The sequence below is a fragment of the Colletotrichum costaricense genome (genome assembly GCF_030867565.1).
Source record: "Colletotrichum costaricense strain IMI 309622 chromosome Unknown Scaffold_29.1, whole genome shotgun sequence".
Taxonomy (NCBI): domain Eukaryota; kingdom Fungi; phylum Ascomycota; class Sordariomycetes; order Glomerellales; family Glomerellaceae; genus Colletotrichum; species Colletotrichum costaricense.
Window position 1 is genome coordinate 241,124 of NW_026848258.1, and position 22,846 is coordinate 263,969.

Here is a 22,846-nt window from a genome sequence, read left to right on the forward strand (position 1 = left end):
AAGAATCTCAGGGTGACTGATGGCTAAGCATGATCACAAGGTGCCCGCATTGATTGGCTCGCTGAGCCGAAAGTTGCTCATAAAGGTAAGCCTTAAGGTACCTACCTACCTTGGAGCTTTCCATCGGGTCGCCCGAATACCTTGGGGGTCCGCCTAAAACAGAAGGGTAATAACCCACGTTGCCTGCAGTAAACACGCTGCGAAACAGCGAGGTTGAGTCTTTCAAGGAACCCGTCAACAATGTTATAGCAGTGGCAACTTTACATAACTGTGTGTTGCCAGATGAAGGCGAAGGAAACCGTTCAGTCAGGTACCTACTGGATGGGAGCTGGATGATTAGGTAAGGCATCTCATCTGTTCCGGTCTTACGGACATCCGAGGTACGTACCTAAGGCAAGGTACCCGCTTGCAAGCATTGGTGGCGTGCCAGGCACCCAGGCAACCCGCGGGGAATGTGTGAGGATGGATTCGAGACAGGGGAGCTTGCCGAGCTGTCGCAGACCTGCTGACGCTTAGCTACCTTATCTTATCTAGGCACCTATCAGTGCTGCCGACATGACGCCAGCCATCTTCCCGTCCCCTTCAACAACATCCACCTGAGTACCTTACATACCTCCCACATCATCCCCAGATTGTATCATCACCAACCCATACTATTCATTCAAGATGAAGGTCGCCAAAGCTTTGCCTCTTGCCGTGCTGGCCCACTCGGTCAGCGCTCGCTTTGTTGCTGAGGAGGAGATCAACCGTGTCCAGCTGTATCCCGCCGGCTCCGAGCCCGAGAAGTACCTGATCGAACTCGCCCCAGGCAACACTCGCTGGGTGACTGAGGAGGAGAAGTGGGAGCTTCGCAGAGTACGATTCTCCTCATCACCGCTCCTTTTATTTGCAGAAGTGCTGACATGACGCCTCGCAGAACGGAAACCGCTTCTTCGATATCACCGACCACAAGGAATTCGGTGCAAACCGCCTCCACACCAAGACGAAGAAGAGCGTCTTCCCCGAGAAGTGTCGCCTCCAGGACAAGGTTAAGCCTCTCATCAAGGACCTTGACAAGAAGGAGATCCAGACCAACCTGGAGAAGTTCACGAGCTTCCACACCCGCTACTTCAAGTCCGACTACGGCCGCCAGTCTTCCGAATGGCTTCTGGCAAAGCTGAACACCATCATCAAGGACGCTGGTGCCGACAAGCACGTCTACGCCGAGGCCTTCCCCCACACCTGGCAACAGAGCTCCATCATTGTCACCATCCCGGGCAAGTCTAACAGCACCGTCGTCATCGGTGCGCACCAGGATTCCATCAACCTGTGGCTGCCTTCCATTCTCGCCGCGCCCGGTGCCGATGACGATGGCAGTGGTTCCATGACCATTCTCGAGGCTTTCCGCACCCTCCTTAAGTCCAAGGATGTCATTTCTGGCAAGGCTGACAACACCATCGAGTTCCACTGGTACAGCGCCGAGGAGGGCGGTCTGCTTGGTAGCCAGGCCATTTTCTCGTCCTACGAGCAGGATGGACGCGACATCAAGGCCATGCTCCAGCAGGATATGACTGGATTTGTTCAAGGAACGCTCGATGCTGGAAAGCCTGAGAGCGTCGGTGTCATTACCGACTTTGTTGATCCCGGCTTGACCGGCTTCATCAAGAAGGTCATCGTCGAGGTAAGTCAAAATGAATCCCATAGTTGCCGGCACGAGTTTGTACTCACATAATTGCAGTACTGCAAGGTTCCCTACGTCGAGACCAAGTGTGGATACGCCTGCTCCGACCATGCCTCTGCAAGCAAGGCTGGCTACCCCTCCGCCTTCGTGATCGAGTCTGCCTTCGAGGACTCTGACAAGCACATTCACAGCACCGATGACAACATTAAGTACTTGTCGTTTGACCACATGCTTGAGCACGCCAAGATGACTCTTGGCCTCGTGTACGAGCTTGGCTTCACCGACTTCGCCGCTCTGGAGAAGCAAGGCCAGGTTTCCGAGGAGTTGTAAACGGCTGGATGAATGATGCATACGCATGATATTAGTTATGATGCCCTACGTATTTTGAATAGATGATGCTTTCATGCGATAAGATTACGTCTCATCATGCTCGCCCGTGGAAGTTGCTTATATGATCGAATTGCCCTTTGGCGCTCTTATTTTCCGGCCCATTTACGGCAGAGAGGGCACTCCGTAAAGCCGAATGGCGGGCCTTCGAGCAGCTGTTGAGCAATCGCGTGTAGTTATTCTTTGCTACGAAAAGGCGGCCGCATCATCAACAGAACAGTGATGTTCATCCGGAACCTGGAAGGAGGCACCCATAGGCGGATGGCGAGATATCGATATTTGATTGGTATCATTTTTCACTAATAAGTCTACACGGAAGTTATTTCTGATACAGGCTGAAACCCTCATTCATTACACTATTGGATTAGACTCGCTGTCTGGATTGTCTAGTAAAGAAGAGCAGCATCGCCTTCGCGTCTTGGTGTGCGGCAAGCTTACATTTTGCATTCAGTCATACAGTTGATATCCCAGTGAAGGCTTTGGCTCAACGAACGGTCAGCAAGTGGTCCTGGTCGCCCACTGGCGTCTTCTTTGGCGACAGAGAAAGTCAGCTTGAATTAAACTCTCAATGACTTGACTTGACACGGTCCCAAGAGGCAGGTTGCCATCTCTTGGAGGCTCCGTGGAAAGATGGCTCGACTAAGGTCTCCAGAAAACTTAAGTAGGTACCTGCATAAGTCGCCTGGTTATCTAATCAAATTAGCTGCATGGGCCCCGCCCAAAGATGCCTCTCAACTGCAGTCTTGCCCTCGTTCCTACCTTAAGGTAGGCTTGCGAACCTTGGCAGGTAAGGAGGATACTGAGGTAATGTCACTGACGTGCATGCGACGGCAGGTAACCGTTCCATAAAGGTTCTGCTCTGGGGAAGCGACGTTGGAATTGGGATTGGCACATGGTCAGGTTGCTTCCAGGACGTCTCCGATGGGTCTAGGCTTCAGAGTGGGGCGGGTTTGTATGTACAGACGCCCGCCGCACAGGGGGTCTAAGCTCGCTCCGGCCCAGTCTGCCGATTCGACACCTCCCGCAAGCCTGCAACCCAGATTCTGTACTTTCCTACTCCACCTCTCAACTTTACATCAACATCATCCAAACCACCACCGCTTCAGCCAACGTCTTATCCTTTCCGATTTCACTCATAACTGGGCCCGGAACGTTGCTTTGATTCCCATTTCTTCGCTTGATCAACTTTTCGGCAATCTAGCTTTGCTTGTGTGCCAAGACAGTATAAGCAACATACGAACACTGCGAACAAAGGCACCTTGCACTGCTTGCCTCGAGTCAGTGCGTCTTGCACTCCCGCAACGAAACACATCTCATTGCCGACTGCTTTTCATTAAACCCCGCATTGAGCATCAGCAAACATGGAGGAACCCCAGGAGCCGAAAGAGCATGCCATCGCCACAGCTCCGTACAGCCACAGGCCCCCCAGTCCTCCCTATATACCCATTCCCATGACATTTGCTAAAGGCGACGCTACTTGCGCCTTTACCCCCTCATTCAACAATGTCGATGCCATGCGCCTTACGAGCGAGGATATCAGAATCATAACTCGGGACAAGACACAGACTGCCACAGACAGGTCAGTTGGCTGGAACTACGAGGCTCGACGAAAGGCACAGACGCTCCTGGACTTCCTATATCTCGGTCCGTTATCTGTTGCTCGCGACGAAGCTTGGCTTGCCAAGGAGGGAATCACCATGGTCATTGTTACACGACATGCCAGGGTGGCTCAAGCTCGACTGATGAGTGTCGACAAGGTAGCGCAGAAGCTCGGCATACAAGTCGAATATTTAGACGTCTTGGACAACTCTGAATTGATCCGTGGCTTCCCAGAGGTGGTGAGGAAAATCAATGGGCATCTGATCGACGTGTATCGCAGTCAAGTTGTGGGTGCGCAGGAAGGCCGGATGGCAGTCGATGATGAAAGCTTCAGGAGTGGCAAGATTCTCCTTGTTTGCGAAACAGGAAACGACCGTTCAGCTTTCGTTGCTGCAGCTTACATCATGACCATGTACGGAAAGGATATGATCTCATCCGTGCAATTTGTCTCCATGCAACGATTCTCCGCCAACTTCGACGAGGATGGGAAGAGGATGCTACAAGCATACGAAGACATCCTCAATGCCCAAAGAAGTGTCTCTGATGTGACCAGAGATGTTCCTCGAGCCGGCCAGTCGCAAGGATACACCGGTAGAGGCGGCAAGCGCGGTATCGAAACAACTCTTGACGACGAGGACAGGCAGGGCGGAGGATATGAGACATTCGCCGCGGATCGTGAGCGGTACCAGGACAGGGGCAAATTTGTCCCGTTTCGTGATCGGGATACAGTCGCGTAGGGACGCCTCTAGTCGATCGCAGAGACCTGGAGCTGAAGAGATTTGTAGCGGAGGCATTGCATCAGTGATTTTGGCGTCAGCAGGAAGACCGCCTTCAGCCGTCATTAGGAGCAGACTCATTATGGGGAATTAGAACTTTGCTTTGGGAACATGGATAGGCGTCAAAGGTGTCAGTCAGTATACCCGTTTCAGTCGGCAACGACTTTCTCTCAGGGCAGTTTAGACCTGCTTTCACCGCTATCAGATTCCAGCATTTACACTATCTCAAATTGTGCCCATTCTAAGACGATTTGTTGCGTAGATAGACACGCCCAGTACAAAAGGTCACACATATAATGACTATGGTCTGAATTATTTACGTAATAGACAAGTATGCAGGTCAAATTGGTCTCATGAAACTTTCATATAGATATTATTCACTCATTCTTCTTCTAGGATAGGCCACGGGCTGTTATTGTCGTATTCTCAGTGTTTCCTCGGTAGATAGATCACCCATCGAAAGGATGCGAATCATGATATAGAAAGGACCAATTCGCTGTAGTCATCCTCAGTGCAACTACACCATGCCACCGGGGTAGAAATTGACCCCCTGGGCCAGTCAACAAGCCTGCTTGAGGCTATCCCATGGGGAGAGACCGACCTCCGGTGAACCTCAGGTCGCAGGACTCATCTCATCTCACTTCACCCTACACGCAACCCTTCCATGACAACGAGGAAGGAGCAGCCGCCTCGACAATTTTTTCTTCCGGGCCCCACTGCTCCTTCTTCATACATCTCTCTCACGAACGCGAGATTTCTGGTCCAAACAATCTCACTTGGCTGTCAACAATCCTTCTTTTCACTCTCACACAAGCCCTACTCTCTCACTCTCTCAACCCACACCTCACTTTTCCCACTTACCTCTCACTTTGCCTCATCCGCCATTCCAAATTCATCACACTCACCATCACCACTGAAGTAAGTAGTCGCCGCTGCTCTCCCAATCCACCCCCCATGGGAATATCGCATACTAATACCCATCGAAAGATGGAGGAAGCGGGCGGCCGGAAGCGTGCGCTGCGGCGCTCGACTCAGGCAGTTCAGAGGGGTAGGTACCAGGAGCCGTATGCGCTCGGGGTTCAAAGGCCGGCCTGGGTTCACCCAGACCCGGTCTTTGACCCCGGCGCGGCTCGTTGGGCGTCCTTCCCAACTATCCCCCTGAACCAGCGCGGTCCGGGGGATGAGTATGTGGAGGCGAGAGACCGGGGCGAGCTGGACGCCTGGCTGCGAGAGCAGAACCCCTCCCCCGAGCACTTTAGTGACGACGGTAATTACTTCTTACTCCTACTCATCGTATATCCCACTGATAAGCCGCAGAGGAGAAGGAGGAGGACGAGCGGCCGGAGGGCGTGCGTGAGGCCAAGGGTGAGGACGAGGGCGAGGGGCTCTCGACAAACATGGACTGGGGCAGCCCAGAGCCTGGGGAGGTTGAGCCCATTGCCTGGGCTCACCTCGGCCACGGCGCTCAATGGGTCTTGCTGGAGGTCCTTTGTGGCTCCAAGACCTTTGCTTCGGCAACCCGGGCTCTGGGCTTAACCACTCCAGATGTCATTGACTTTGTTGTGGCCTACATTCAGTACCACCGCCTGATCCAGGGGTGGGCAGAGACCTGCGACAAGATGGGCGTCTCTGAACTCCTCGACCTGATCCATGCCCAAGGGCCATCGAGAGACGGCGTGAATTTCCTGCACCAGCCGGATCTTCCTACTCACACCATCAAGCCCGACGAGTACGAGAGAGCCTGCCAGTACTTGTGCCAAACAGGATTAGGCGAGCACATCCGAGGACTTGAGAAGTGCCGCGGGATCTCAGAGGGCTTCCTCCAGATTCCAATTGAGCGGGAGATTCTGGCCTCCTGCATTGCCATCCTTGAGAAAGGCAAGAATGGTCCAGATGTGCACGACATCGACAATCCTGGTCATAACGGATCGCAAACTTGGCACGATCAGTACGACGAGAAGTACCATGAGTTGGTGAACAGGGTATTGCAGATTCAAGCATACCTCCCTCCTTTGGATCTGGCGAAGGGCAGCCAGGCGAGCACATCGTCTGCGACCAATCCCACAGAGCAGCATGGCACTCCTACTCCAGAGTCAGTGAGTGAGCCTCACAGTGCCGGTCAAGTGTACGCTCAGAGCAACCCAATCTTTGGCGAGAACAACCAGGTAAGCTCCTTCTTATTCTTTCATCTCTATGTCTTCCTTTGCAATTCGTCCGTTGTTCTTGACGTGAACCTCGGCGGCTCTCGCCTTTGAAGTTAAGACGAGAACTGGGCTAACGGTCAGCAGTATGCATGGGTTTTTGATAACTTGGACATGGACGAGCTTTACAATCCCACCGAAGTCCACAAGTATCGCAACCGCCCCGCTGTCTCCTATGAGAGCTTTCAGTCTGCTGCCGATGGCAACCTTGAAGTCACTCAGGCGCAGGAGTATGATCAATATGAGGAGTACCCGCTTCCCGATGATCAAGCAATCAACGAAGCATCCCACGAGGCTCAAGACAACAATCTGCCGGCCGACCCCTTGTTCCACTTCGAAGGACTCCTGCCCGAGGCAGAGGATCTCATGCCCTGCCCCTTCTTCGCAGAGCCAGAGCTGCCCGTGGACCATACTCGCATCTCTACGAACCCGTCTCTCCCCGTATTGCAGGCTCATGATGAGGACCAGTCGACTCCACAGAGCGCAAGCTCAGCGGTGCCTCAGCCCTTCATTTCTTATATTGATGAGGTGGACCCCAACAGGAAGCCTTCCGACTCACCTGCCTACGAATATTTCCAGTCAGCTGACTACAAGAAACATCTCTACAGCAACCACCCCGATTGGTTCGTCGACGAGATGTTACTTCCAGTTGTTCGACCGGAGGTGCCCGCTATCCAGGCGACTGCTCACCAGAGTGTTGCTCAGGAGGCCAGCCAGCAGGAGAACAATACTGAGGAGGACTCGAACGTCAACTTGAATGCCAACTCGAACGCGAACTCCAACGCGAACTCCAACGCGAACTCCAACGCGAATTCGAAAGCCGCCGCGAACGCCAACCCGAGCGCCAACCCGAACTCCAACTTGAACATGGAGCCTTCGCATCCGACGCCGAGCACCGATACGTCTGGAGCTCCTGGAGTGTCTGAAGTCTCTGAAGCACCTGCGGTCTCTCATGCCCCCAAGCTCTTCGAAGCCCCCGAATTTTCTGCAGTCGCCAATATTCCCCAGAGCTCTACAATCTCTGAGGCTTCGAAGGTATCTAGAGTCCCTGGAAGCTCTGAGGTGTCCGCGGTATCTACAGAGAAAGAGCCTCGCTTTGCATTGAATGCTCCCATGCCTCCAGTCCAGGAAGAAATCACTTTCCACAACACCCCTGCGGTTGTCGCCAGAGACTCGCGCCCACGCACTGTCATTGACTTGACTGATGAATCTGCGAGACCTATGGCTGCTACTCCAGCGAGACCCGCGGTCGCTCCTCCCACGAGAAACACCAACACAGCCCGAACTCCGGCTATGCGCATGGACAGTCCCGAAGCTCCATCCACCAAGAGCTCTACCAAGCCATCCCGCAAACGTGCGGCTGATGACAGCGATGGTGACTATGTTCCCAAGCCCAAGAGAGCCCGCCCTGCGAAGAAGGCTGCGGCCGTTCTGCCCCAACCGCAGGTGATGGGTCCTGACGGAGTACTTATACCCGTCAAGCGTGGCCGAGGACGTCCCCGCAAGTATCCCAGACCTGAAAACATCGCTGCCGTGCAGGCTGCTGCTGCTGCTGCGAATCAGGCTGCTGCAAATCAAGCTGCTGCAAACCAAGCTGCCACGGACCAGACTGCCACGAACCAAGCTACCGCGAGCCAAGCTACCGTGAAGCGAGCTACAAACCAGTCGACGACTATGCAGACCCCCGCGAACAGTTCTCCCGTTCTGAACGCTGCTACACCTCCGGCGAACAACCCAGTTCCCAGCACCGAGCCAATGCTCCCGCAGGCGGCCAAAGGTGCCGTGCCGAGTCGGAGACATCGAAACAAACCGAAGACGAACCAGTCTACCGAGAGCAGCCGTCAAGCTAGCGTTGATCAGCCTCACGTGCAGAGAACTGCCCAGTACCAGGACAGAATGACCCCAGTCTCTAGATACAGCAATGAGCCTTCGAACTCATATACCGACTTCAGAGCTGACGTTCGTCCAACGACGAGCTACGAGCGTATGCCCGCGTCTTTCATTACTGAGATGAGACCGTCTGGTACTAACTTGCGTCAATCCTCGCTTCCTGGAGCCTATGAGCCTTTGAGTTCATACGCTACTTTTCCGGCGCCCGAACCTAGAGCTGGTGTCCGTCAACCGACAAGCTTTGAGCGCACACCTCATCCTGATTCTTTTGGCACGCGTCCATCTGCTGCTGAGCCGCGTCAATCGTCGACTCCTAGAGCCTATCAACCTTCGAACTCATACACTGCTATGGAAACTGCACCCACAGAGTATAGTCGTCGTCAGGATGAAATTCAAGAGCGTATGCCCACGGCTTCTGCTTTACGCATGCAGTCGTCAGCTAGTGAGCTGCGTCAATCCTCGGTCCCTAGTCCCTATTCGAATCCGAACCCATTCTCTGCTCTAATGACCGATTTCACAACTCACGGTCGTCAGCCGGGAAGCCAAGAGCGTATGTCCGCGTCGTCAACTTCTACAGTGCAGCCGTCTGCTACTGTCGAGCGTCAGTCATCGCTTTCTGGAGCTTGTTCTCGCCCTCCGGCACTTACACCCAAACCCGACATCGAGATCCTAGAGCCCTCCATGCCAGCCATAGCGCCAGCTCTGAAACGCTCGTCTTTCCAGCAATCATCGCATACTACTGCCTCAAACAACTCTTCGAGCAAAGTCGATCTCAAGGCCCCAGGACGTCCTCGCCAGGACAAGCTTGGTAGGTTGTTCCCTCCTCAGTATGAGACATACGAGGAGTTTTGGGTATCGGTGCCCGATGGCGCGGACTATGCCTTGAAGATGGTCGAGAAGGGGTGGCCTTCTGACGTTGCCATGCAGCTTGCCCGAGAGCGCATTGCTATGAACATGGCTTCGTGGCCCAACAGCATCTACTCGCTTCATTACAAGCCGAAGGCTGCGCCAACCCCATTCCCGGGCGTTACCGCTAGCATTCGCAGAGAGATTGAAGCTGAGAAGGCCGCCGCCGCTCAGAAGCGCAAAGAAAACGAACAGGCAGACAAGTGATTCGGCCGATGCCCTTGCTAGAGAATTCCTACAGCGATCTAGTAGCATCGATGAACATCAAAGTGTCAAGAAGCGAAAGGTTGCAAGCCTGGCTCGACGGCAAGAATACATCAATTGCATCGCGGGACATACTCTGCCTACTATAAGGCACCATAAAAGAAAAAAGCACAAAAAAAAAAAAAGAACACCATTACAGCGGAAAAGTTGACCCAAGATGCCAGACATACGGCCATCGGGTCTCCTGGTTTGCGAGATCTTTCTTGCTACATCGGCGGTCTTTTTTCTTGCTTCTTTCACTTTTTCAACGAGACGGATTTTGGTCTTCGTTGCATATCGCGCTCCTACTTGGGAGAATTTGGTTTCGTTATTGGGGAGGACTCAGGATTCGGATGGCTTTCTCTTTTGCACATACCTCTATGGATGGCTTACAGATGACATTGGTTCGGAGGATGATACCCATTTGGAATTCGGGAAGGTTTTCTTGGGGAAAAGGCCCCTTAATTTTGTTGAGATACCCATCGCATTAGTGCGATTTGTTATGAGTTAGGAAAAATATCAGGTTGCCCAAAATGACGTCCACTTTGGTTCGTGATGTAATAACTGCTTCTTGAGATGTCGTTGATCCGGGCCGTCAGAAATGCCACCAGTATTATGTAAGTTAGCGCTGAGCTAAGTGAACAGGGGTTGGTGACGGCGAGCTGTGGGTCGACCTTGCATCACCGAGCTTCCCTCACCGAGCGCACGCTCAGCCAAGTTACAGAAGCACCGCCTCCCACTTCCAACCCGCCGATTACCCCAAATCCACATCCTTGGCCGAGCTCCCGTCCCACGCGGCCCAACGACGATCCACTCAGCAACAACGACACCTCTCCGGCCAAGCCTTCACCATCTCCGGTTCACGAGATCCTCCAAATCTCCGTCGAATTGCTACATCAAGCAGTCTCCTAAGACAAAATCATCTATCTGCGCACCGCAGTTCCCGCCACACGAACGAAGCCCGAGCAAGCTCGCCCGGCCCCCTTCGTCAACCTCCGTCCACCGACGCTCTCCTCCGTGTACACGAACACATCTACACATACCGCACATCATGGCGCCTCCTCGCATCGAAGCACAAGAAATCGAGACGTACTGGAACATCTTCTCCACCCGGACGGGCGGCGGCCAGTTCCTGACGGGAGAACAGGCCGCGCCGGTGCTGAAGAATAGCGGCCTGACGGACAACCAGCTCGAGAGGGTGTGGGATCTCGCCGACGTCGACAATGATGGAAATCTCGACTTTGAGGAGTTTTGCGTTGCCATGAGAGTTATTTTTGATATCCTGAATGGCGTGAGTATACCTTGAGTCGGATGTGCAGTGGAAGAGAGAATGGCACAGAGTTGCTAATCGCATTCGGATGGGCAGGAATACTCAGATGTCCCAACGACACTCCCCGATTGGCTCGTCCCTGAGTCCAAGGCACATCTCGTCCAGGCGAATCGCGCGCTCACAGGAAGGCAAGTGGCGTTTGAGCAAGTCGACGACGATCCAGACTCCCCAGGGCTGAAGGATGGATTCGACTGGTACATGAGCCCAGCGGACAAGTCCAAGTACGAGTCGATATACCAAGAGAACCGGGACGCACGGGGACAAGTAGCATGTAGGTTCACTTGCGCGGGCCCCTATTCGCCGTGTTATTTTTACTAACAGTGCATTCGTTTCAGTCACTGCTCTCGAGGACCTCTACGAATCCCTCGACGTTCCCGACACCGACATCCGCTCCGCTTGGAACCTCATCAACCCCTCAGCTGGCCAATCCATCAACAAGGATGCCTGCCTCGCCTTCCTTCACATCCTCAACAACCGCCACGAAGGCTTCCGCATTCCGCGCACCGTCCCCGCCTCCCTCCGGGCCTCATTTGAGCGCAACCAGATCGACTACCAACTAGACAACCAGACCCCCGGCGCCTCCCGATGGGCGACAAAGGCCGACGACTCGACGGCGACGGGCCGCAAGGCCAAGTTTGGCGACCAGTACCTCACCCGCCTGGGCCGCAGCGGCTTCAAGTCTAGCGGAACCGACTTCTCCACGGCCAAGACGGACGACTGGGAGGAGGTCCGCCTCAAGAAGCAGCTGCAGGAACTGGACGAGAAGATGGCCCGCATCGAGGCCGACGTGGAGCGCAAGAAGGGCGGTAAGCGCGACGGCAAGCCCGCTCTCGTCAAGCGCGAGCTCGAGCAGCTGCTCGACTACAAGCGCAAGGAGCTCAAGGACCTCGAGAGCGGTGCCGGCAAGGGCCAGGGCGGCGGTGGTGGGCTGAAGGGGGTAGCGGATGATTTGCAGACGGTCAAGGAGCAGGTTGAGGGTCTCGAGACGCATCTCGCGTCGCGGCAGGGTGTGCTTGACCAGCTGCGGAGGGAGATTGAGGATGAGAAGTCGAGTAGATGAAGATGAGAGCTGGTGGGGGGAGTGAAGGAGGGAGGGAGAGGGAAAATCCAAATTTGACAGCGTCTGTTTCTGGTGCAGGGCGGGCGGCTTGCTTGGGTTATCTTTTATATGTTTGTCTTCTTTCGAGGTAGGGATGACGGGCCCGGTCTGGTTTGGGTACCCCTTTCTCACGTTCAATTCAGGGAGTTGATCATTCCATCTCGATGCATATTCCACGTGCATGTAAGACTATAATGTTTGCCGGTCCGCTGCTTAGATTGATGAGATGCAGAGGAGGTAGGCGGGGCTTGTAGTTGAAGATTGTGCTTCCAAGAGGTAGAAAATAGAAGCTTAGCAAATAATGCACGGGGATTGAAGTAACGGATTTCTTTCTCGTTATTTTTTGGCGGCCTACTTCTCCTATAGAGACATTCGGGAGTCATCGGTCATGGTAAATGATCAGAGCGCAGTTTTCAAGTACAGGAGAGGGGGGCTGGGAATGATTGAGGTAATGGCAAGAGTATTGAGACCAGACTAGTAGCCGCTTCTCCGCGAGTTTGTACCAGATTATTTGGATAGAACCGTATAAGTGTAATTACATGAATCAAAACACCAAACACCGAGAAGCCGTGCTTCTGCTTCTGCTTCTGTTTCTGTTTCTAGCTCACCATCACGAGCTTACCACTGGCCGCCGTTGGCATATGGCACGGCCATGGGCAACCCCAGGTTCCGGCTCTTGACGGCCCAGATCATGAGAGAAGGGGCCTTGACCCAGCCGATGCGGCCCGCGCCACGGCTGCGACCCGTGGCGCAGACGTAGACGTCGACGGGCATGCCTTTTACGACGGTTTGGTCTTTGCCTTTGAGCGCGAGCTCAATGTTCTTTACGACGCCGGCGGCCTGGTACGTTTTGGGGAGATGTCAGTCATGTTAATAAGAGAGAGGGGAAGGTTGTGAGAGAAATAGAGAATAGGGGGGTTGGGGGCGACGAACCTGCTTATCCGTGAGCATGAAGCCCGCCCTCGGAAACGAGACGATATCCCCGCACGCCCAGACGTTCTCGACGCCCTTGACGCGCATGTACTCGTCCACATTCACATACTTGCGCTCGTTCAGCATCCCGGGGTCAAGGTACTCCGTATTCGGCACGAGGCCCATGGTGGGGAGGTACAGATCCGTCCGGATGACCTCGCCGCTCATGAGCTTGACCTCGGTCTTGCCATCCGGCAGCGGGCGCGAATTCGCGACGCGCGCGTGCTTCCGGACCTGCACGCCGAGCCTCGTAATCTCGTTCTGCACAGGTTTCGCGATGGAGTCGCCCGCGAGGATCTCGTCTTCGGCCGCCAAGAGGTGGACCTCTTTGTCCTTGAACTCGAAGCGGATCTCGGCGGCGACTTCTACGCCCGTGGGACCAGCGCCCGCTACGACGATGTGGTTTGCGGACTTGACCTTTTCTGCCGTCGCGTGGAGGAGGCGGAGGGTTTCTTCGTGGGAATTGGAGGATTTCCACGGCATGTCGGGGGAGGCGGCGCGGGCGCCGGTGGCGAGGACGAGGTAGTCATATGGCAGGGACCTGGGGCCGGACGCGGTCGATACGAGGGCGGATTTGCGGGCCACATCGAGGCCCGTGGCGGTGCCGAGGACGAATTCGAAGGATTCCTTGGGGTAGGATGTGAAGCCGGACTCGATGGGCTGGAAGATTTCGTCATCTTTGACGATGCCCGGCACGATGGCGCGGACGGAGCCCATGTTCCAGTAGAAGTGAGTTGTCTGCCATTTTCTTATCAGCCTTTGCGCACGACTTCCTTTCCCTTCCGTTTCGTGTTTTTCCAAGGCACTGCCCAACTCCTGTCCTCATATATCTCATTTTTGCATCGTCTCCTCTGAACGCTGATGGAGGCAGAGGTGAGATAAGTGTGGGTCGCCTGCAGCTGTCTTACGCCGCCCCCACGGGCCTCCGGAGCTCGGTGACACCCCTAGCTTCTGTAGAGGTCGTCCGATTTCGAGAATCGAGAATTTTCAAGTAGCTTGATGTGTGCCAATTATAGTGTAGAAAATTCTCTCTCACCTTTGAAACCAGGATCACTCTGAGGTCCGGCTCTGTCTGGCGTGTGTGCTTGAGCAGACGATGAGCCACGGCCAGGCCGCCGTACGCGGCGCCGAGAACGACGACAGTCTTGACCATATTGACTATGTCTTATTCCAACTCGTCCTCAAATAGACTCTGAGCTTCTTGATTTTGATGAGGTGAATAATGGACGAATAAGTCGCCTTGATGGAGCTAAAAGAGGTTATTAGTCGATTTGTCAAAGTACTGTTTGGTGATGGGCCCGTCGAGGAGCTGCTGGGTATCTTTAGATCAATAGACACCCCTCAACCAGAGCTGCGAGACGACTGCTATTTATTCCCCTCCATAGCTTGCTCGAGCCCGGGATGCATCAAAGCCTGGTGGCATCCTTGCGGCATAGATCCTGTGTCCCCCCATCCTATCTCATGTAAGTCCGGAATACGCGTCCCCTCACTAAGCTGCGCTAATGCCAACGAAGCACGCGAATTGGTGCCATTAGTACTTTTGGTCCAGGTTTCAGTCTCAAAGTCCGTGCCGTTTGGGTAACACAACATGTGGTTGGTAGGAAGGTAGGTAAGGTCAGACAGAAAAAGCACTTTGAATTGTTCATGTCCGTCACTGGGGTGGGTGGGCCTGTCGATCCCCCGTTGTCCGCTCGGCTTTCCCCACGCCCAGACCACGCATATGACGGATTGCCATTCGACGACGTTGGCACAGTTGGTAGCTGCACAAGCAAACAAAAAAAGAAGAGACGGAAACAAAAGGTTGAGTTTCGACCGGAATCGCTCCATCGATAGTCGGTCCAGGCTCGGGAATGTTGCTGGTGGTGTAGGGCTTGTTGATACCATTTGCCATTTCCAACGATGTTTCCTCGCGGTAAATGTTCTTATTCGCGTCGATAGCTATTCGAGCGAGCCTCAATGCACCTTCTCGAGGCATACTCGTCGGACCCGAGTGTAGCTGTCACTCCCGATTCGTCCATTTCGGATCAGCCCGTTTGGTGTGACTTTGTCAATGGGAGGCAGACTTTCGTTAGTCAGGGGGGGACAGCGATTCCGAACGCCCTCCCGGAGAGAGTCAGCCATCCTTTGGTCGATGTAGTCAAGTTGCTCTCATTCCGCTCAAGGCACGAGCCATGCATTCTATTAATACGGATGTGTGACTGGGAACATTTCAGATGTTGGTCCATCATCTCTGCTTGGAGAGACGTGCATCGTTGCAGACGTACGATATCAAACCTGGGGAGATCAAGCGCTCGGATGTCCTGCTTTGCATCAGGGCGGCTGCTTGGCCAGATGCAAGAGATGGCTGCACCAGGCGGACGAGCAAACAGTTCGTCAGTCCTGCCGAGTGCCGTGAGCACGGTCGAACGGTTAATGTTGACTTCAGAGGCGGCAGGTTAAGGGAAGATGCTAGCTGCTAGCGCCTAGGTAGCTAAGCATTGTACTGGGTGGGGAGCATTTCCACCCGGGCAGAGCAAAGAAACCATCGTCGAAGCCGATGAGGCTGACCGTTTAACCAGGGATAGAGCGAAGGTTCAAAGATGCTCCGAGTAGCTTCGATGACTTGTTCAAGGTAATCTACCTAGGTCAGGCAAGTACTCGAACCCCGGGCCGATGTCACGGAGAAGGCGGCTTGACATTGAGCCGATGCTCCTCCAGGTTGTGGCAATCCACCCGAATTGCATGTGGCGGTGCAATAGGTCTGAGAGGCACAAGGTGCAACGTACAAGGTGCAAGGGCCGACCCAATGACAGCATCAGCTGCCCCGCGCATATGAGCATATGATGAAGCGGGCGTGTGGGACCTTCCTTGCTAACCCCGCCAAAAGGTCCAACCCTTTCCTCCGCCTCCCAACACTGAGAAGCTCAACAATCCCTTTTCCCTGGATATATCCTCACTTACTACACAAACCACGCAAACCTCTTTAAACCTTATACCAAAGACCCCCCCTAAAAACAAAACATCATGTCTGCCCCTCAGAGCGAAGCCTTCAAGCAGGCTGTCTCCGACAGCAAGAAGCTTACCTCCAAGCCCGGCAACGACGAGCTTCTCGAGCTCTACGGTGCGTCGCTTCCCACGAGCCCCACCACTGTTACCTCGGCTTCTTTCGTAGCTAACATATCATGATGATGAAAATAGGCCTGTACAAGGTCAGCACTGGCGAGGACATCTCCAGCGCCCCCAAGCCTGGCATGTTCGACCTCAAGGTACGCAAACACTACCATCTGGGCCGACCCGAGCTCCCCCTAACCGATTCTGGCACGTGATGGAAAGCTGACGTTTGGTTTGCGTGGGTTGCAGGGCAAGGCGAAGCAGAGCGCGTGGCAGAAGGTCGTCGACGACAACCTCACCCCTGAGCAGGCCCAGGAAAAGTACGTCGCCCTCGTCAACTCTCTCAAGGAGAAGTACGGCTACGACGCCAACAAGGAGCCCGAGGCCGTCGGCGCGTAAACGTTACCGCACTCCAACGCACTGCTTCTAACGACCATGAGAAACGACAACGGGTTGATATGGATTAGCAATGGCTTCCTTTTGCTCGAGTTCATGCCGAGCAGGAGAGCGAGGATCAATATAATGATACCAACGTCAACAAGAGTCATATGTGAACAAGCGCGCACGGGTGGACTCAGTTTTCCCAAGCACCCCAAGCTCTTCCTAGCCTGTCCGGTTCGTCATAGGCCATCGTCGCCACCCAAGGGATCTCGTCCTTTCCATATGCTTGTAGAGGTAGGTTATAAGGAATTCGCAGGCCGACTACCGGTTCGCCGTCCCCCGCATCGTTTGGTGGCAAGTCTGTTTCGAATGTCCCCACCATGGTCGCTTTGTCTGCGATGAGCGAAGGCCACACAAGCACTCCGACTTCCCACGATGCGATCCTGACTTCCTGCGATGCACTTGCCGTTTCACCCCACGCTTGTTTGGAAATATTGGCAGATGTGACTAGGGCCCAATCTATCGACTTCTCGCCGTACCGAATGTATGTCTTGATGTGAGGTGCTGCCCGTTGTCTGCCGGCTTCTTTTACAACTGAATCATCGCTCAACGCTATGGGATGTTAGTTGTGTATTGATAGGTCAAGACACGTCACCCTACCTTTGCCATTAGGCGAATTGTTTGCCCAGTGACAGAAGATGGGCCGCAAGTAAGCCAATTGCTTCGCCTGCTGCTGGGATTGAATCTTGGTGTGGATTGATGCTCCTGAAGCATAGCCGTCCAAACTTTGCCTAATCTCGTCCGCGGTAGGAAAGATGACCTTGTACGTTGGCCTGGGTGTCGCAAGGGATTTGTTCTTGGATTCGGCTAGGGAGTCGAAGAGGCACCTTTGGAGCCAGCTGTCAGTGGCCCCTAAAGTAGCAATAGACGATATCTGAACCGCAATCTCAGACTTCCCTTCTTGGACCGGAACATTGCGCAGTGCTCTTTTTAGGGCTGGCCATCCCCAGGTTGTCTGCGAAGTGTCGTGAATGGGGTGTCGGCCGGGGACGCTAGCAATGAGTGTTGCACGCACACCTAAAAAGTCATATCTGCGCAACTTTTCGACCAAGTCTACGAGGATTGGTCTCCGTGTGTTGTACGCTCTGAGGTAGCTCAGCAGATCGTATTTGAATCTTTCCCCTGTTCCGAAAGAATGTCTACCCGCTGAGCCGTTCTCGTCAACGACCTTTTCGGGAAGTAGTGGCAGAATTGGAGATCTCCAGACAGCATTGGTCATATTCGTCCAGTCCTTGGCGATCATGTTGGCCGTATGTATGATCACTTGGGCTGAGTCGTCATGCCGGACCAACACAATCATTTTCGTGTGGTGAGTGCCAAACATCTCCGGCATGAAAGCCCCGTGTAGCTCAACATTGGGATACGCTCCTGCCTCTTCCTTTTCAACGTCAGCGTTCAGGTCTGTTCAGTGGCTTATACTCGTTATCATCGGCTGACCTGAAGGGCTATGCGATTGGGATCTTCTCTCTTCCAGAAACCGTGAATGATGTGAACTTTGACTAGGTTCCTGGTATCCTCGTCAAAGTGGCTCATGAGAAAGTGAACGTCGTGCAGGAAGTTGAACTCCCAACACTCTGCAATCATAGGATCGCCCAGGATGTCAGCGAGGCCGACGCAGTCGCGGTTGGCAGCCTCGGGGAGATCCCTTATGGTTGTCAGCTGGAACGGCGACTTGATACGCATGCCCGGCTGTTTTCTCTTCATGGGAGGACTTATAGGCCGGTTCAGGGATTCCACATGGTCTGACTGAGTTGTCGGCGGCAGCCCCTCCAAGTCTTCGGCACGTCGCTGTCGTTTGAATGCTCGCTCCATGGCGAAAATGAAATCAATGAGTGATCATGTACGGCATGTATAAGGGGGGTCAAGTTTGTTCCAGGGGAGCGAGATTACTTGAGACGGGGTTGGTGGCTGAGACTTTATGAGGTGGACGGATGGAAGGAGCGAGATGTGCCAAATCGTTGTTCTAGGCAGGTGGCTCCGGCTTAGATCCGTTTAGGCACACAACCGCGGCGTGCTTAGCCCTTGCGGTTACTTCTGTACCCAAAAAAACCATGAAATAAGCCAAAACTTCTTGGACTGGATTTATAGTCGAACAATTGAGTTGCGTATATTGGTACTTAGCTAAGAACACCTATCTATGCATTGTTCTGGCAATTCTCAAAGCCACCCGTTGTCTTTATTGCAGCACTCGAAGCTAGTCTAGCAGGGTAGTGACGTTATTGCTTTCGAAGTGCATTTACTGTATCTCGGTTTACTGCCTTGTAAGTATGCTCCAAGCCTACTTTTTCATCTCTCATAAAAATGCCATGGATTTCCGCTAATTCGCAACTGAATTGAAATGATGGCTCCAGCAATGTATCAAGCATGGCCTCTCTCCTGGCCTCAAGCTTCCTGGCCCGCGATGTGATAGGTTGAGCTTTTGCCTGCAAGCACCTACATTGCCTCCGCCGTATTGATCCCATTTGGGCCGGCTTCACTTTTTCAGAGAAGATGGTTCGTCGAACCTTTTCAGCTGATATGCGGGCCGGCTGAACAGGCTTGGCATCCTTCCCAATCACGCCCTACTTCAAGTTTGGCGGTGCATCCAGCCTTTCTCTTTCATCCCCTCTAGCGGTCAACTCAACATGGATCCTCTTTCCACCGCCGCAAGCATCATCGCCTTGATACAGGCATCGGCGGCTGTTGGAAAAGGATTAAAGATACTCCTCTCTCTTCGTCATGCTCCGGCGGACTTTTGCGAGCTCGTTGATGAGTTGACAGCCCTTCAGGGTGTTATCGAGCAGGTCAAGAGCCCGCTTCAGGAATTGGGGAAGGGAGATATTGCTCTTCCGGTGTTGAACGTCGCCCCGACGCTGGCTTTGAAACAGGATCTAGAGAGTATACAAAAGGAGTTGCTAGCTCTGTGTCATCGTCTCACGGGAACAAAGTCTGGCGATGAAATGAGCGGGCAACTTCGAGTCTCAATGTCGAGGTGGATCCGAGAGAGAAGTAATGTTGCCAAGCTGAGATGCAAGGCAAGCAAGACCAAGACATCTCTAATCCTTTGTTTTGGCGCTCTCATCTCCTCACAAAGGTAAGCGCACGTTGACTGTTGAAGGCGAGTGCGATTCAGCGAGTCGCTGACTCGAATAGCTCCCATCACGCCAGGGCCATATTGGAAGTTCGCCAGCTCATTGAGACTTCTTTCATGACTTTGGAAGAGGAGGGCAGGATACATCGACAGATGCAAATCATGAATCAAGCCGACTTGAACGATATCAAGGTCTCTCTCAACCAGATGCTTGCCAAGACTTTGCAACCAGAGGACTCGATGCAAGGAAGAGACCAGCCTTCGATTGTGATGAGCAACGGTCTACGCTACATAAAGACCGGAGGTATCCCCTTTCAGTCATTCCAGAAACCAGTCGACCGAAAATGCACATCGTATTGCAAATGTCAATGCCATCGACACTCTAGGCTACAGACACCGACATGGCTACGCTTGATATTGGGGACCCTATTCCTCGAATTCAACAGAAAATCACTGCTGGGGCCCAGAAAGTGCGATCTTGAGACGTGTGATGGAGCACCGGATTCGACACGGATGATATACATCTTTCCCCAGTGGTTCCTCTTGCGTGCCCTGTTTGTCGCTGCTTCACGGGACAGTCTGACCGGAATCGGCTCTTCGATTCACCTCCGTATCCCGCGAATAATCCCACGCGACCAAATGATATCGATCGTGTATAACTTCGACATCGAATGGATAAAAAGAGGAATCATCAACTCAACTGTACTGCCTACAGATGTAGATGAGGATGGGAACTCGCTCCTTGTGGTACGTCCGTGTGTATCAATATCTGTAGATCGTCCTAGTTCCTTAACCTTGTTGCAACGTCTTCAGATATCGCTACGCGACGTCAACTTGACGCTTTCGGAATTTCTGGTCGAGCAAGGATGGCCGTTGCACACTGAAAATGTTACTCGCTGGTAAGCTAGCTTGATCCGGTGCCCTAATACTTGGTTGACGGTTCGAGGTTGACTCGTCTTAGGACCGCTGCCAGCCGCTCTCGCATACTCTATTATGCGGTGAAACAAAGCCAGATACAGTCTCTCAAGCCCGAGCATGGTCGGATGCTCGAGCAATTGACCTTTTCTCAAGAGGTTGAAACATCATCCTTGATTCACGATGCGATGCTCGGAACCGTCCCGACATCTTTGTCAGACGCAATCACGCTAGCTCGTTCTGATATTGATAGCCTGGATAGTTACGGATGGTGTCCGCTGCACTGGGCAATCTATCTGGCCGATTACGCTTCGTTCGATATGCTGCTGTATCGCGGTGCGAGTCTCGAGACGACTACCAGGAACGGGTGGACACCTCTGCATTACGCAGCGCGATATGAATCTCCTGGTTCGGTGAGGATGACTAAAGCACTACTCGACGCTGGTGCGAACATTGATGCCAAAATCGACAACTACCGTGGGTCCAAAGGAGAGACCGCAATCATGTTCGCGTTCGACAACCCTGATGTTGTAGACTTACTACTGCAGAGAGGAAGTGCTTTGGTGGTTGAGACCGACACAAACTGGGTGTGCCCGCTCTCGTACAGGGCTCGCCGTACAAGTAACGTCTCCCGTTGGGATCCGAGGAGGGCCTACTGGGATCGATCTCTCGACTTGCTCTGCAACGCCGGCATGGACCTTAATGTACCGTCCAAACAGAGGGGCTTCGAAGGCAGAACACCCATCCACGACACGATTCTGTGGCGCAATGCAGCGTTGTTGGAGCTCCTGATTCAGCACGGCGCCAGACTCGATGCCGTTGACAAGAAGGGGTCCGGGATGCTCCACTTTGCGGCCCAGAGTGCAAATCAGGAGCTCATTGACATTTTGAGCGATGCTCGTATCCGCGGATTGAACCCTGATCAAGCAAACGCGGCTGGCGATACTCCGATGAAGATTATGACCGCCAGGCTTTATAGCAAGGAAGACTCTAGACAGCCGGGCGAGACGGTGCCGACATTCGACGAGTGGTTGGCTTTTAAGAACATATTAGAAGAGATTCGAGAACGCAATCTCGAGGACTTCTTGTTGGGACATAAATGCATGGACATTGTCGATGATGTCAGCTCCAGCGAAATTTCGAGCAGCACCAGTGACGATGTGGATTAGTTGTCGATTCAGCCAAATCAAGGAATGGGAAATGCAATACAGTAACCCTTTGGTTCTAGAATTGAGCGTATAAATGCCATGGTGTTCAGGGTCCTTTCGTGGGGTTGAAAAGCCCCCAGCTTGAGTTTACTCTCCCTCGTGGGATGCGATGACGATCCGCACGTGCCACTGGAACAGTTCTCCATAGCTCTCGAGTTTGTTGCATGGCAGTGGGTGGTGCGTGGCACGCGTAGTGAGATTTTGAGGTGGCGATCCGAAATGGAGAAGGCTAGGTAAGCAGCATTCTATTCTTATCGCAACCCAGATCCACCTACCTAGCTGCTGCTGCAAGATTGAACTCTGCCCAACTTTCGAATGGCGAAATGAACCAATGTTTAGTGGGGGCAGGTCGAGCAGGCGGGCAGCTGGCACCACAAGTTCCCGCTGTTCTCCCACACTCTCCGCTTGCCGCCCGCCAGGCTTTGCCAGGGGACACCAAGAACGGACAGCTGGAGGTTGACTGGAGACGGTGGCCTTAGCAAGAACACACACAAATCAGCGGTTGTTGCCTCATATATAAGGCAACATACATCTCCCGTGTCTGGCTGCGCAACGGCTGGCACCAAGGACCAGAACCAGCCAGAGAACCTGGACCGCGCTACAGAATCTTGACACACGGTCTTTCTCCTGACCTGCCAGTCCTGTCGCTCGCTTTCGCTGGTCCCTTTGCTTGGCTTCCCCCTTTGCCAGAAGCAACCACCCATCTAACCTGCCACCACCACCCTTTTTTCTCCTTCATTTCGACGCCGCTGGACGATTTTCGGGGGGCTTTGACCCAGACGACGAAAGGAACATTAGCTTCTTTCTCGACTTTTCTACCCTCCATGTCTTCGGCGATCTAAAAGGTTTTATCTAAACCCTTTGCAAACCCCTCGAACCACCTCAATCGCGACTTCCGATCCGATCCACACCTATCTGACGCTGCACCTTACCATTGCGAATTGACGACACAACCGCGCTTTGTTGCGCCCTCTGGACTGATTGCGTCTGCCCAGCAGTCGTTATTGGCATCGCTAGACAGACTTTGCTTTCTATCTTTCGCTCTAAAGTCATCGCACT

The 22,846-nt window shown here is 53.5% G+C and overlaps 9 protein-coding genes across 9 annotated transcripts; 7 read left to right on the forward strand and 2 right to left on the reverse strand.

The window, feature by feature from the left end:
• Positions 1 to 666: 666 nt before the first annotated feature.
• On the forward strand, positions 667 to 1,990 carry CCOS01_16351 (peptidase family M28; the record flags this gene model as incomplete). Its single annotated transcript, XM_060464487.1, has 3 exons — positions 667 to 855; positions 917 to 1,660; positions 1,718 to 1,990. The coding sequence occupies 3 exons, from the start codon at positions 667 to 669 to the stop codon at positions 1,988 to 1,990; spliced, it is 1,206 nt and encodes a 401-aa protein (XP_060304983.1).
• Positions 1,991 to 3,408: 1,418 nt separating this feature from the next.
• CCOS01_16352 (dual specificity phosphatase) lies at positions 3,409 to 4,383 on the forward strand (the record flags this gene model as incomplete). Its single annotated transcript, XM_060464488.1, has 1 exon — positions 3,409 to 4,383. The coding sequence occupies one exon, from the start codon at positions 3,409 to 3,411 to the stop codon at positions 4,381 to 4,383; it is 975 nt and encodes a 324-aa protein (XP_060304984.1).
• Positions 4,384 to 5,409: 1,026 nt separating this feature from the next.
• On the forward strand, positions 5,410 to 9,626 carry CCOS01_16353 (uncharacterized protein; the record flags this gene model as incomplete). Its single annotated transcript, XM_060464489.1, has 3 exons — positions 5,410 to 5,689; positions 5,740 to 6,587; positions 6,711 to 9,626. 3 exons carry the CDS (start codon positions 5,410 to 5,412, stop codon positions 9,624 to 9,626), a joined length of 4,044 nt encoding a protein of 1,347 aa, XP_060304985.1.
• A 1,087-nt stretch (positions 9,627 to 10,713) lies between these two features.
• On the forward strand, positions 10,714 to 12,052 carry CCOS01_16354 (uncharacterized protein; the record flags this gene model as incomplete). Its single annotated transcript, XM_060464490.1, has 3 exons — positions 10,714 to 10,953; positions 11,029 to 11,263; positions 11,328 to 12,052. 3 exons carry the CDS (start codon positions 10,714 to 10,716, stop codon positions 12,050 to 12,052), a joined length of 1,200 nt encoding a protein of 399 aa, XP_060304986.1.
• Positions 12,053 to 12,709: 657 nt separating this feature from the next.
• CCOS01_16355 (uncharacterized protein) lies at positions 12,710 to 14,216 on the reverse strand (the record flags this gene model as incomplete). The annotated part of the gene is made up of 3 exons (XM_060464491.1): positions 12,710 to 12,931; positions 13,025 to 13,801; positions 14,100 to 14,216. 3 exons carry the CDS (start codon positions 14,214 to 14,216, stop codon positions 12,710 to 12,712), a joined length of 1,116 nt encoding a protein of 371 aa, XP_060304987.1.
• Positions 14,217 to 16,066: 1,850 nt separating this feature from the next.
• CCOS01_16356 (acyl CoA binding protein) lies at positions 16,067 to 16,552 on the forward strand (the record flags this gene model as incomplete). Its single annotated transcript, XM_060464492.1, has 3 exons — positions 16,067 to 16,163; positions 16,241 to 16,308; positions 16,403 to 16,552. 3 exons carry the CDS (start codon positions 16,067 to 16,069, stop codon positions 16,550 to 16,552), a joined length of 315 nt encoding a protein of 104 aa, XP_060304988.1.
• Positions 16,553 to 16,727: 175 nt separating this feature from the next.
• On the reverse strand, positions 16,728 to 18,406 carry CCOS01_16357 (tyrosyl-DNA phosphodiesterase; the record flags this gene model as incomplete). The annotated part of the gene is made up of 3 exons (XM_060464493.1): positions 16,728 to 17,146; positions 17,195 to 17,972; positions 18,032 to 18,406. 3 exons carry the CDS (start codon positions 18,404 to 18,406, stop codon positions 16,728 to 16,730), a joined length of 1,572 nt encoding a protein of 523 aa, XP_060304989.1.
• Positions 18,407 to 19,218: 812 nt separating this feature from the next.
• On the forward strand, positions 19,219 to 21,748 carry CCOS01_16358 (uncharacterized protein; the record flags this gene model as incomplete). Its single annotated transcript, XM_060464494.1, has 4 exons — positions 19,219 to 19,667; positions 19,727 to 20,411; positions 20,478 to 20,563; positions 20,626 to 21,748. The coding sequence occupies 4 exons, from the start codon at positions 19,219 to 19,221 to the stop codon at positions 21,746 to 21,748; spliced, it is 2,343 nt and encodes a 780-aa protein (XP_060304990.1).
• Positions 21,749 to 22,110: 362 nt separating this feature from the next.
• On the forward strand, positions 22,111 to 22,266 carry CCOS01_16359 (uncharacterized protein; the record flags this gene model as incomplete). The annotated part of the gene is made up of 1 exon (XM_060464495.1): positions 22,111 to 22,266. The coding sequence occupies one exon, from the start codon at positions 22,111 to 22,113 to the stop codon at positions 22,264 to 22,266; it is 156 nt and encodes a 51-aa protein (XP_060304991.1).
• Between the last annotated feature and the right edge of the window lie 580 nt (positions 22,267 to 22,846).